General features: G+C 34.7%; 1 protein-coding gene across 1 annotated transcript; it reads left to right on the top strand.

Moving 5' to 3' along the window:
• The first annotated feature begins 1,395 nt into the window (after positions 1-1,395).
• On the top strand, positions 1,396-12,602 carry LOC128206388 (uncharacterized). Its single transcript, XM_052908794.1, has 6 exons — positions 1,396-1,501; positions 2,662-2,870; positions 4,070-4,231; positions 7,919-8,120; positions 10,573-10,768; positions 12,279-12,602. Exons 2-6 carry the CDS (start codon positions 2,700-2,702, stop codon positions 12,487-12,489), a joined length of 942 nt encoding a protein of 313 aa, XP_052764754.1. The 5' UTR covers positions 1,396-1,501; positions 2,662-2,699; the 3' UTR covers positions 12,490-12,602.
• The last annotated feature ends 363 nt before the right edge of the window (positions 12,603-12,965 follow it).

The following is a 12,965-nucleotide window of genomic DNA, read 5'->3' as shown; positions in this document are numbered from 1 at the left end:
TCGGATGACAATATCAATACTATGGCGAGTAACAATACATGCTTGAATTTAATTTTCTATATGACTATATACAATAAGAATAAGTTCCTATTTTGACCAATGTTTAACTGATGTTGATTGTTGGTAATAAGTTCACTTACCTGCATTAAAATAAGGAAATTGTTACATCACACAATCAAAATATATCGTACCTTTGTCTTAATAAGTAAATAACCTTCAATTATATTTAACGACCGATTAACTGAACAGGTTAACAAACCGTTAAGACGCCCGTACACACTTCATTTCGCGGACTCATACACGAAAGGACGATACGCCAGCTTCCGCATGATACCAATACATTAGTCCCAAATACACAACTAGTCCCAATACACGATGACCCCATTCCATGTATAGTACACAACCTTTGTGTATTAATCTTACTCCTTATTGTCGGCTGCTGTTTTATCAGATCTCAGATCTGAGTGTCCTGTTCTGCAGTACGGTGCTGTCCGGTACAGTACTGGAGTTTTTTTTATTAAAGAAATGAACACTACATGCTATCATACCACGTTTGTTGTGTTCACTTGTTCTTACAATACAAGTTTTATAATAATGCTTACGAATAAGAGTATTTGTAAATAGGCCAATACTAAGATTTAAATAATAAAATGAAAGTGTTTTCCGGTAATTAGCTGTAGCATTTAAAACATTTTCATTGCCCTCCCCCCTTCTGCTTCCCCGTCCCCTTACAAACCCCTCCTCGCCCACAGTATAGTATGAGCCCCTAGCCTCACCACCCCGCCCCACACAATACTGTATATGATAGGGAAAATGAAAGTGTTTATCGGTAAAAAGCTGTAGCATTTGGACCCTTTTTATTACACCCCCTCCGGCTTCCCCGTCCCTTACACACACCCCTCGCGCGCACTTCTGCATATGATCGGGAAAATTTAAGTGTTTTCCGGTAATAAAAGAAGAATTTGATACCTTTTTGTAGCCCTGTCCCTCCTCGGCTTACCCAACCCTCCTCATTCAACCCAACATACGATAAACACCCTCACTCAAAATAAAGCATGAACCCAGCCTAACCACCCCTCGTACATATTTGTGAAAAATAAAGTGTTGTCCATTTATTCGTTCTTTTCCGTTTTCCGGTAATTCCACCAACCGTGTATATTTATTTGCTTACAACATTAACAGAGCGATAATAACAGAATAAAGATATATTTTCTGATTTCAACATTACTTTATCAATCATAAAAAAGAAATAGAAAAACATCACTGAATTTTAATTGAAGTTGTTGTTGATGTGTTCTTATATTGTAATAAAAAAGTTATGTTCATGGACGTAAGCTGCCTACTGTATCCCCCTTACGTAACAAAACACGTGACTTACTATTTTTAGAATGTAAACAACAAGTACATGTACTGATTAGTTTTGACATTTTACATAAAGTTTGATAAAACATAAAAGACAACCGTGCAACAAAGTAGCTATATTGCTTTTTGGTGAAACAGGGTAAGTATACTTTACAATATTGTAAGATCTGTGTTTCATACGCTGAAATAGTTGTTAATTTTAAAGTTATAAATTTATATAAGCTATTTTCAAAGGGTAGCAGACAACACTATTCAGTCTGTGACAGTGAAAACCACAGGTTTGTATTCAGGAATCAATTTTTGACATGACAATTTTAATGATCAGTGGCGCTGTATTACTAATTAGCTGAAGTTACTGAAGTAAACCTTGGGGAAAGTATGCCGGGTGTAGTCCATAGTCAGAGTCTTTGACGATTTTTGTTTTGGCGACTCTATGCTTAGGGAACAAAATGAATATCCAAATGTTAAAAAAGATCTGTATACTCGCATCATTGTGGCTATGCCAGGTGATGCCTTTAACCAACAACCAACATAAGATACATTACTGCACTGACTGATCTTTACCCACTACGGGACATTCTATATCTCACAGAAGGTGTTCAAGCTTCGTAGACTCCTTTGCTTATAAAACTCCCAGGGAGTCTAGGAAAAAGCGGGACTCAAGGGGTCTTAACAGCCATGCACAAGGGGTTGCTTCTGCCTCCAGTGCACTGCGCAGCCATGGTGTCTGAAATTCATACATGTTTGTATTCGAAAATGTTAGGAAGTATCATGTTTTCAAACTTTTCTTTGTTAGACCATTTGTCTAAGACCAATAATTTATCTTCTAAAATAAAAAAGGTTTTAATAACTGTAAAATACAATTTTTCCCTATTTTTTTTTTTTAAATACTTAATACATAATAAAAAAGTATCCATGAACACTCATAATTTTAGCTTGTTTCATACTGTCAATGTCATGGCTGTAAATTTTAAGGCAGTAACACATGTCTCTGTATTGCCAAAATGGGAAGTAACGCAAATGGAAGCAATGACTAGCTGCATATCTGATGAGGACCTGACCATAGATAATATAGTCCATGGCAGCACTGTAATGCAATCAAACCGGGGTATGGTTCTCGAATATGCATGTACAAATATTTTTTAGTTATTGGATGGTTTCTGAAGTCCAATATCTGCACGTATTCATAGACATTTGTAAGGGGGGTATTTCATAAAAATGGAAATAATGGGAACAAAGAATACAGAGCTTATAAATAGTATTTTTTGTTTGAATAAAATGTTATGTCTATTTTTTCAGGCTTCATACGATCAGTTAAAAACAACACAGGCCGTATCATGACGTACATAATAGATGAGTGGAATTTAGCCCTGTGTGCTATTGTGACAGTGGCGATGCAGTTCACGTTTTTCCTGATAGCATGCACCTGCAAATTTGATAAAGTTACGGACTTTGCGGGTGGCACCAACTTTGTCGTCTTGGCTGTACTCAGCTTTTTCATGGCACAGGTAAGAACTAGAGTCAAATTCTTAAACAGTACGTGTTATTCTTTTAAAATGTGTTCTTAAACATTTGATATTCTATACAGCTCTTGTGTTGTTTTTTTTCAAAATCTAGTTGTAGACGAATGATCATTCTGGGTTTAAGTGCTATTAAAAGGACTCGCTCATGTTTTCGTAAAATACACTTATTTGTATGACAAAATAAAGTGTGGCAAATTACTAGGAGAGTTAAAACTAAGATTTTGACAGCGGAAACCCCTCAACATATATTACTAATAATGCATTTCAACAAATGGCTTAAAGGTTCAGTTATCCTTTTGTTTGTGTTTGAGTCCTTGTGGGCGTGAGGTTTTGTTGTCAGTTTTCTAATTTTTCCTTGATTGTACCTGCATGGGTTCGAACCCCAGTGCCCTCTAAAAGTAGAATATTTTTTTTTAATTTAAATGTATTTGTTTCTGCAATTTCGGTATCACAGAGTAAAATAGTTAAACTAATAAGTGTTTTTAGATGCATTACTGGGAGAAAAAAATGCCAAAACATGAACATGTCTTTCTAAATGTTATTAATAAGATGTTACTAACTCACACATCTTTGTGAATGCTAAAATAGTTGTACTGCATGTTAAAATTTTATTTTTAATGATTTGCTTCTAAATTCATAATAATTGTACCTTTTTATGCCTTTTGATAATTAAAGATCTTTACAGAATTACTGTTTGTTTTAGTTTAGGTTACAATATACTTCACGAGTGAGCACCAAATGTTATGTTTCACAAGAAGCTATTGTTGAATTGTCTTAAGACTGTTGTCTCAGACACAGATAAGTACGGAGCCAATCAGGAGATAAAACCTATGAACCTGATTAAAGAATAGTTGAAACGCTATTCAAGGGAAAATGGAGATTTATCAGTGAAATAACAACAGTGAAAATACCAATTTGATATTTTCACTTCAAACTGCAGTGAAAATGTCAATTTTAAGGACTGCTTTTAAAATCCATTGTAATTACTTCCCCTTGATCAAAACTAAATTCATCACTTTTGATCCCAGAAAATGTTGCCAATAAAAATGATTTAAAACTATATATTTATTGACTTAAATAGACACCAAACCTGACTTTTTTGAATAACAATCTACATAAATTATGAAAAAGAAAAAAAAAAAAAAAAAAAAAAATTATGTTCATGTACTTTGCTATTTTCACAGACCTACGCTACTCGTCAAATCATGGTAACTGTATGTATCGTTGTCTGGGGAATCCGACTATCCGGCTATCTGCTCTACAGAATCATTAAGATTGGAGAAGACAAGCGATTTGACGACAAACGAGAGAACTGCCTTGCATTTGCTGGTTTCTGGACATTTCAGGTAGCGATCTTGGTGATATTTACCTTTGAAGCAAGTCTGTTTATATGTATAACTATTGTGATAGCCTTTAAGTGTTGTTGCAGCCGCAGCATGCAAAACTTTATCCTTGACAATAACTAAAAATCTGTTGAAAATTCACATGAAACTGATCATATGTTGGCAAAGACAATATGTACACACTTTACACATGTGCATAAAGGCTCATAACACTTGCTCTGTGTTATGGGCCTTTTCCACTGAAAACCCTTAGAACCGAACAAAAATGTTGGCATCCATTTTCTGTTCGTATGTTAGAGACTTACACAGCAATATAGGTACTCATGAATAGGGGTATAGATGTACACAGGAATAGGGGTATAGATGTACACAGGAATATAGGTACACATGAATAGGGGTAAAGATGTACACAGGAATAGGGGTACACATGAATAGAGGTACACAGGAATATAGGTACACATGAATAGGGGTATAGATGTACACAGGAATAGGGGTACACATGAATAGAGGTACACGGGAATATTGGTACACATGAATAGGGGTAAAGATGTACACAGGAATAGGGGTACACATGAATAGAGGTACACGGGAATATAGGTACACATGAATAGGGGTAAAGATGTACACAGGAATAGGGGTACACATGAATAGAGGTACACAGGAATATAGGTACACATGAATAGGGGTAAAGATGTACACAGGAATAGGGGTACACATGAATAGAGGTACACGGGAATATAGGTACACATGAATAGGGGTAAAGATGTACACAGGAATAGGGGTACACATGAATAGAGGTACACAGGAATATAGGTACACATGAATAGGGGTATAGATGTACACAGGAATAGGGGTACACATGAATAGGGGTAAAGATGTACACAGGAATAGGGGTACACATGAATAGAGGTACACAGGAATATAGGTACACATGAATAGGGGTAAAGATGTACACAGGAATAGGGGTACACATGAATAGAGGTACACATGAATATAGGTACACATGAATAGGGGTATAGATGTACACAGGAATAGGGGTACACATGAATAGAGGTATAGATGTACACAGGAATAGTGGTATAGATGTACACAGGAATATAGGTACACATGAATAGGGGTATAGATGTACACAGGAATAGGGGTACACATGAATAGAGGTACACAGGAATATAGGTACACATGAATAGGGGTATAGATGTACACAGGAATAGGGGTACACATGAATAGGGGTATAGATGTACACAGGAATAGGGGTACACATGAATAGAGGTACACAGGAATATAGGTACACAGGGATAGGGGTACACGGGAATAGAGGTACACAGGAATAGGGGTACACATGAATAGAGGTACACAGGGATAGGGGTACACAGGGATAGGGGTACACGGGAATAGAGGTACACAGGGATAGGGGTACACGGGAATAGAGGTACACAGGAATAGGGGTACACATGAATAGAGGTACACAGGAATATAGGTACACAGGGATAGGGGTACACGGGAATAGAGGTACACAGGAATATAGGTACACAGGAATAGGGGTACACATGAATAGAGGTACACAGGAATATAGGTACACAGGGATAGGGGTACACAGGGATAGAGAGCACAGAAATAGGGGTACACAGGGATAGAGAGCACATAAATAGGGGTACACAGGGATAGAGAGCACATAAATAGGGGTACACAGGGATAGAGGTACACAGGGATAGAAGTACACATGAATATAGGTACACAGAGATAGAGGTACACATGAATAAAGGTACACAGGAATAAGGGTACACATGAATAGAGGTACACAGGAATAAGGGTACACATTAATTAAGGTACACATGGGATAGGGGTACACATGAATAAAGGTACACATGGGATAGGGGTACACATTAATAAAGGTACACATGGGATAGGGGTACACATGAATAAAAGTACACATGGGATAGGGGTACACATTAATTAAGGTACACATGGGATAGGGGTACACATGAATAAAGGTACACAGGAATAGGGGTACACATTAATAAAGGTACACATGGGATAGGGTACACATTAATAAAGGTCCACATGGGATAGGGTACACATGAATAAAGGTACACATGGGATAGGGGTACACATTAATAAAGGTACACATGGGATAGGGGTACACATTAATAAAGGTACACAGGAATAGGGGTACACATTAATAAAGGTACTCATGGGATAGGGGTACACATTAATAAAGGTACACAGGAATAGGGGTACACATTTATAAAGGTACACATGGGATAGGGGTACACATTAATAAAGGTACACATGGGATAGGGGTACACATTAATAAAGGTACACATGGGATAGGGGTACACATTAATAAAGGTACACAGGAATAGGGGTACACATTAATAAAGGTACTCATGGGATAGGGGTACACATTAATAAAGGTACACAGGAATAGGGGTACACATTTATAAAGGTACACATGGGATAGGGGTACACATTAATAAAGGTACACATGGGATAGGGGTACACATTAATAAAGGTACACATGGGATAGGGGTACACATGAATAAAGGTACACATGGGATAGGGGTACACATGAATAAAGGTACACATGGATAGGGGTACACATTAATAAAGGTACACATGGGATAGGGGTACACATTAATAAAGGTACACATGGAATAGGGGTACACATGAATAAAGGTACACATGGGATAGTGGTACACATGAATAAAGGTACACATGGGATAGGGGTACACATTAATAAAGGTACACATGGATAGGGGTACACATTAATAAAGGTGCACATGGGATAGGGGTACACATGAATAAAGGTACACATTGGATAGAGGTACACATGAATAAAGGTACACAGGAATAGGGGTACACATTAATAAAGGTACACATGGATAGGGGTACACATTAATAAAGGTACACATGGGATAGGGTACACATGAATAAAGGTACACAGGAATAGGGGTACACATGAATAAAGGTACACATGGGATAGGGGTACACATTAATAAAGGTACACATGGGATAGGGGTACACATTAATAAAGGTACACATGGGATAGGGGTACACAGGGATAGAAGTACGCAGGAATAGAGGTACACTGGAATACTGAAATAGGAGTACACAGGAATAGGAGAATACTTTAATATTAGTACACAGGAATAGGGGTACACATATATAGAGGTACACAGGAATTGTCACCTTATACTTATAAGGTGTATTATTTTTAACCACTGTTGACAGTAAATTAAATATTTAATGTCCATAATATTTTGTTGTGAATGTGCTTGATAAAAAAAGATTCCTTCTTAGACAATAATGAAAAAAAAAAAAATTCCCTTTTTGCGAGAATTCATATTCTACATGTAGTTGAGTTGCATCCTTTACCAGCTTTCTTTTTTTGCCTTCATTTCAATGTTTCTTATGCAAAAACAAATTTTGCTGCTTTAAAGATATGTAGCCACATTCCTTTAAATTTTCATCAAATTAACAAACAAATGGCAAAAATCCCCATTTTTCAACTTGTAAACAAATTTTCATCGAGTTCTATGGTGACATAGAACATGCTTGGTATTATTTGCATTATCTTCGGCTATTTTTTATCATTATATAGATTTCAAGCTGACATTTTTGCATCTTTTTTCATTTGTGGGGCTGAAAATAAGCCATTATTAACTTACCTCTTTTCCTTTCCTATTTCAGGCTGTCTGGGTTTTCACAGTTAGTCTGCCCGTAATTATGATCAACGCCGAGCACAACGCCATGGTCCGAGACTACTGGACGGCGATGGACATTGTTGGACTGGTTTTGTTTGTGCTTGGTTTACTGTGTGAGGCAGTAGCTGACCAGTCTAAGTTTATGTTCAGGAACAACCCAGTCAATAAAGGCAAATGGTGTGATACAGGTAAGCTGAAATGTGATATCTGATGAAATGAGATATCTGATGAAATGTGATATCTTTTCATTTGTTATATCTTGTGAAATGTGATATCTGATGAAATGAGATATCTTGTGAAATGTGATACCTTTTCATTTGTTATATCTTGTGAAATGTGATATCTGATGAAATATGATATCTGATGCAATGTGATATCTTATAAAACTTGATATCTTGTGCAATGTGATATCTGATGAAATGTAATTTTTTAAGGTATTTTTAAAGTGAAATGTTATGGTTTAACTTAATAAAATGCATCTGTTGATGGGTCAAAGCTGTGTGCCAAATGTAAAAATGATGCATGTCCGGTGCTCAAGGACAATATGTTTGATGATGATTTGAATACATTTGCCAAAGCAGACAAATGCCTATGACAGTTTTTCCAATCCAGAGATCATATATTCGGAGTGTCTGCAACCTCAAGACTGTTATGAAATTTTTTAATATATTTTGCCTTTACAAACATGGTACATTTGCCAAATTTAGAGAAATTAACTTCCATAAAAAATATCATGCATGGGCCATTGAATGATTTGGATTTTCCTGCATATTAAGCGAACTTCTCAAAATATATTGCTTATTAAAATTAAATTGTTGTAAATGTTCATCAGTCATAAAATGCACACTGTCAAATTTTTGAGTGGACTTTTTGTGTCAATTCATGGGACATGACTTAAGATTGACTGTGACTTTCTATCTACCAATAGTTATATTCTCTTTTTTCAAATAAATTTGCCAATAAACTAGTGATGTTCCGATGATCGATTATAATCGAAAATCGATTGGTTGGGCCTGAAATCGGCGACAATCGATTGTATTTGGTTACAATCGATCATCGAAAAAAAAAAATGATAAAAATATAAGTAAGTTTTCAGACGTTATCTTTAACAAAATGGCAGATAAAAGCCACAATGAGCAAGTAAAAATGAATTATTTTTTATATAACACTTAATTACTTCAATCATAGACATAACGTATATATGCATATAATGATTAAGAGTTTAATAATGTGCATGAATAAAACTTCACTTAAGGTTTTATCTAGTATTTTAAAAAAACGATTGTACTATCGATAATCGGTTACTTGAGTGGAACCGATTATCGATTGTAAAATTGGAACCGATTCCCAACACTACAATAAACATGGTGATCAGTTTGCGCATCATTATTTGGAGTACTTATGCTGATGAGAGAGCACAGATTTTGTGTTCATAATGGCATAGAAAATATGTTAACATGTAAATTGATTTAAGGTACATATACAATAACGTTCACTAAGCCAAGGACAAATAGTTTGTAGTGTATTGTAAGGGTCATTTCAAGTACTTAAACCACTTGTGGGTTAATCATGTAAAGCACTTGTCAATTTTCATTTATTCATTATTTAAGAATGAACGTTACTTTAAGCTTGTTTTAGCTTGTTTGTTTTTCGAAGAAAAAGGCTGAGGTATTGAATAGAATTGGTGTTGCTGTCAGTGTCAGGGTTGTTATGCAATTTTTTTCTCCTTTGTCATAACTCTAAAATCATTTAAAATATACAAATGGAATTTTGCACATGACTGTTGTAAGACAATATATTATAACTCTGGTTTTTAATAATTATTGATTCTTGCCCCTTTGTTGACTAATACAAATACAAACCGGCTTTGGTACTTACTCCTCGGCAGTCTTGCTAGATATTGAATTTACCACATAATTACAAACAAGAGCCATTCAAAACAATCAGTGTATAAAAACAGACCACATAAATCATTTGTATAAATAATAAGTTATTTACTGGAAACTCGAAAGACTACATAATTTAAGAATGGCCCTCTTAATCTACAGAAACTTTATATGCTACTATTATATTGATTATAAAGGATTGTTTTGTTTTTCAGTGTATGATCATGATATATCTCACTGAGTGAGTAACATAAGTTATATTTCACGTGACTGAAATATTAACTTTGGTTTTCACGAGGTGAAATATAAACTGTGACATTGAAAGTATTTTTTTTATTATACATGTATGTTTTTTTTCCGTGTATGATTGTCTTGTATTTGAATGAGTAACATCAGTTCTATAAGTTTAATATTTAAGTTTGGTGTTATTAAGGTTAAATGAATTGAAACATTTTTTTGTTTATGTCAGGTCTAAAAGAAACATTGAAAGAAATTCTACTGCAATTTATTGGAAAAAAAACATTGTAAATATTGTATCCCAGTTCTGTGTGTGCTGATGTTTGTTTTGAATAGCAGAACAGGCTTATTTTTCAAAACATTTAAATATATCAAATTAATTTTTTCACTCTTTGAGTCAGTGAAATATCATTTTTATTTCACTGATAAACATCTTTGAATCACTGGATAGCATATGATAAAAGTTTTAAATAGATTAGATATTTTCTACAATTTTATGTTTGATTATCTATTTCAGGCCTGTGGAAAATCTCTCGTCACCCTAACTACTTTGGTGAAATCTTACTTTGGATCGGCATCTTCATAATTAGTACAAGTGTACTTTACAAGGGAGAGTGGGCTGCAGTTCTCTCCCCTATTTTTATATCCGCCATTCTACTTTTCCTGAGTGGAATACCGCTGTTGGAGAAAAAAGCGGATGAGAGATATTATACGTAAGTGATTATTTGGTCTTTTAATTATTCAAGTGTTTAGCACAATGTATCTCCTGTAAGTTACAGTAACTAAGAAATTCACTGCAATAAATTGGAAATTTACACTTAATTCGCAGAGTGAAAATTATAACATTACACAAAATAAAAATTCGTTGGAGAAAAAAACAAAAGGTCAATTGTTCTAATCATTGTTAAAGTTAACAAGATTGTTAATAACATCATTGTTAACTTTTGAAGGTGAACTATTTTATTATGTGCTGATGTACATTGTATAAACACAATAGAACAAGCATAGCTAAATCATTTGTTTTAATATCTGTGATAAGAACTACTGATCACTTGAGTGTCCATGGAACTTTCACAGTATCAAAGATTTGAAAGTTAACAACGATCACGTTAACAACAATAACTTTAGAAATGTTCTGAACAATTAGCCCAATGTTATGTAAAACAAGATATACAGTCTGAACTTAGTCTTCCTATTCTTTAAAAAAGATGCAATGTGTCATGTGCTAAATTGCATTAGCCACCAATGTAACTAAGGGAGTGGAAGTTGTTCAAACCATTGTGACTTTTTTCAGTATTTAAACATTAATTATTAGAATTCTTCACAAATGTGTTCAAAAACTGTAAAGACAGTGTCAGCATTTTCAAGTATGAAAATATTTCAAGTGACAAGGTTGTAGAAATTTAAGTGTTGTAGTGTAGTGTTAAAGCTTGGCTCTAAAATGAAACAAGCGTGTGACAGAAATTAATATTATTCTCAATATATTAATTACCTGAGCGCATTGAGGTGCATGTATATAAATCTTTGATAGCTTAACATGCCATTCGAGTACATTCGCTTAAATGATCATCTCAAAATTGAAATATATATATATGCAGTTTAAGATATACATATTTTAAGATTTGCTGATGCATGCATACTCAAGTACTTTTGCTACATGCCATTCAAGTACTTTCGCTTTAAACAATTATCTCAAAATTGAAATATATGCAGTTAAGATATATATACATATTTTAAAGGGGCTGTACTCTGTATGATGAAACAGCTAAAAAAAGAGAAAATTGTTGAAAACTGACATAGACTTGGTATCGATGTGTACAATGCATTGAAACTCAATAACTGAAGTACCACATAAATTACAATTAATTAATTTTTTGCAGTTTTTCCGTATTTTTCCATTAAAAAAGATTACTAGGTACGTCTACCTAGTAGAATTCATTCCTTATGCGTGATTGGCTAGTCAATGTTATGACCATGTTAGGTATATAGCTTAAATATTCCAATCGTTTAGGGTAAACCTTCGTAGCACAGTGGATACAACACTCTGGTGTACAGTCCCTTTAAGATATATATATATATATTCTAAGATTTGCAGATGCATACATACTCAACACTAACAACTTGGATATTTTTGTATCATGTTATTCAAACTTCTTTCGCTCGATTTAAATTGTAAAATGAAATACTGTTTCGATTATCAACTAAAACCTACATAAATTTCAGAAATGAAGCCTATGTAGCGTACAAGAACCGAACCAGTGTGCTAATCCCCCTACCTCCAGCCTGCTACGGCTGCCTACCCCACCCCCTCAAGTGCCTCTTCTGCTGCGAGTTTCCTCTCTATGATAATAAAGGAGATGCATCTGAAAAAATAACCATCACCAAGGATTTAGAAGGTGAAAGCAAGCCGTCTGAAGGTGCAGAAAGAGTTTGAACTTGATGGAAGTTATAATTATTGTTTGATTTGTTATAAGGCCTAAAAAAATAAATTGTTTGATTAGGGTTACATCCTTTTCAAAAATAGGTAGGGTAGATAGGCTTTTTTTTTGGGGGGGGGGGGGGGGCTTTATTTAGCTGTATATAAGAATGTCATTTTCATCATTGGAGAATGGTGTTAAAGTTATCTCCTGTATAAGCATTTAAGGTTTTGAATGCCATATTTAAAAACAAAAAAAAAGAAGAAAATATTTTCATTTTTTTTTTTCGAACTGATTATAAAAACGGTAGGGTCGGCGCCTATTCCGTAGATAGGGTGGGGTAACCCGAACCAAATGTAATTTTTTTTAGGCCTAAGTAAGGGCTAGAAAAAATTGTTTGGAAAAGTGGAAAGATGTTTGAAGGCTTGGATGCGTTTGAACTTGTTTGGAGTTAATGTTAGATTTTGTTTTAACTTAAGGGCTAAAAAATGTC

The sequence above is a fragment of the Mya arenaria genome, chromosome 10, assembly GCF_026914265.1.
Source record: "Mya arenaria isolate MELC-2E11 chromosome 10, ASM2691426v1".
NCBI lineage: Eukaryota > Metazoa > Mollusca > Bivalvia > Myida > Myidae > Mya > Mya arenaria.
This window is presented reverse-complemented; position numbering and strand designations above follow the sequence as displayed.

Excerpts from the sequence above, each read along its gene's own strand:
- LOC128206388 (XM_052908794.1), top strand. The coding sequence starts at position 2,700 with ATGACGTACATAATAGATGAGTGGAATTTAGCCCTGTGTGCTATTGTG. Across the intron at positions 8,121-10,572 it reads AGGCAAATGGTGTGATACAG|GCCTGTGGAAAATCTCTCGT; the intron begins GTAAGCTGAAAT and ends TATCTATTTCAG. Across the intron at positions 10,769-12,278 it reads GCGGATGAGAGATATTATAC|AAATGAAGCCTATGTAGCGT; the intron begins GTAAGTGATTAT and ends CATAAATTTCAG.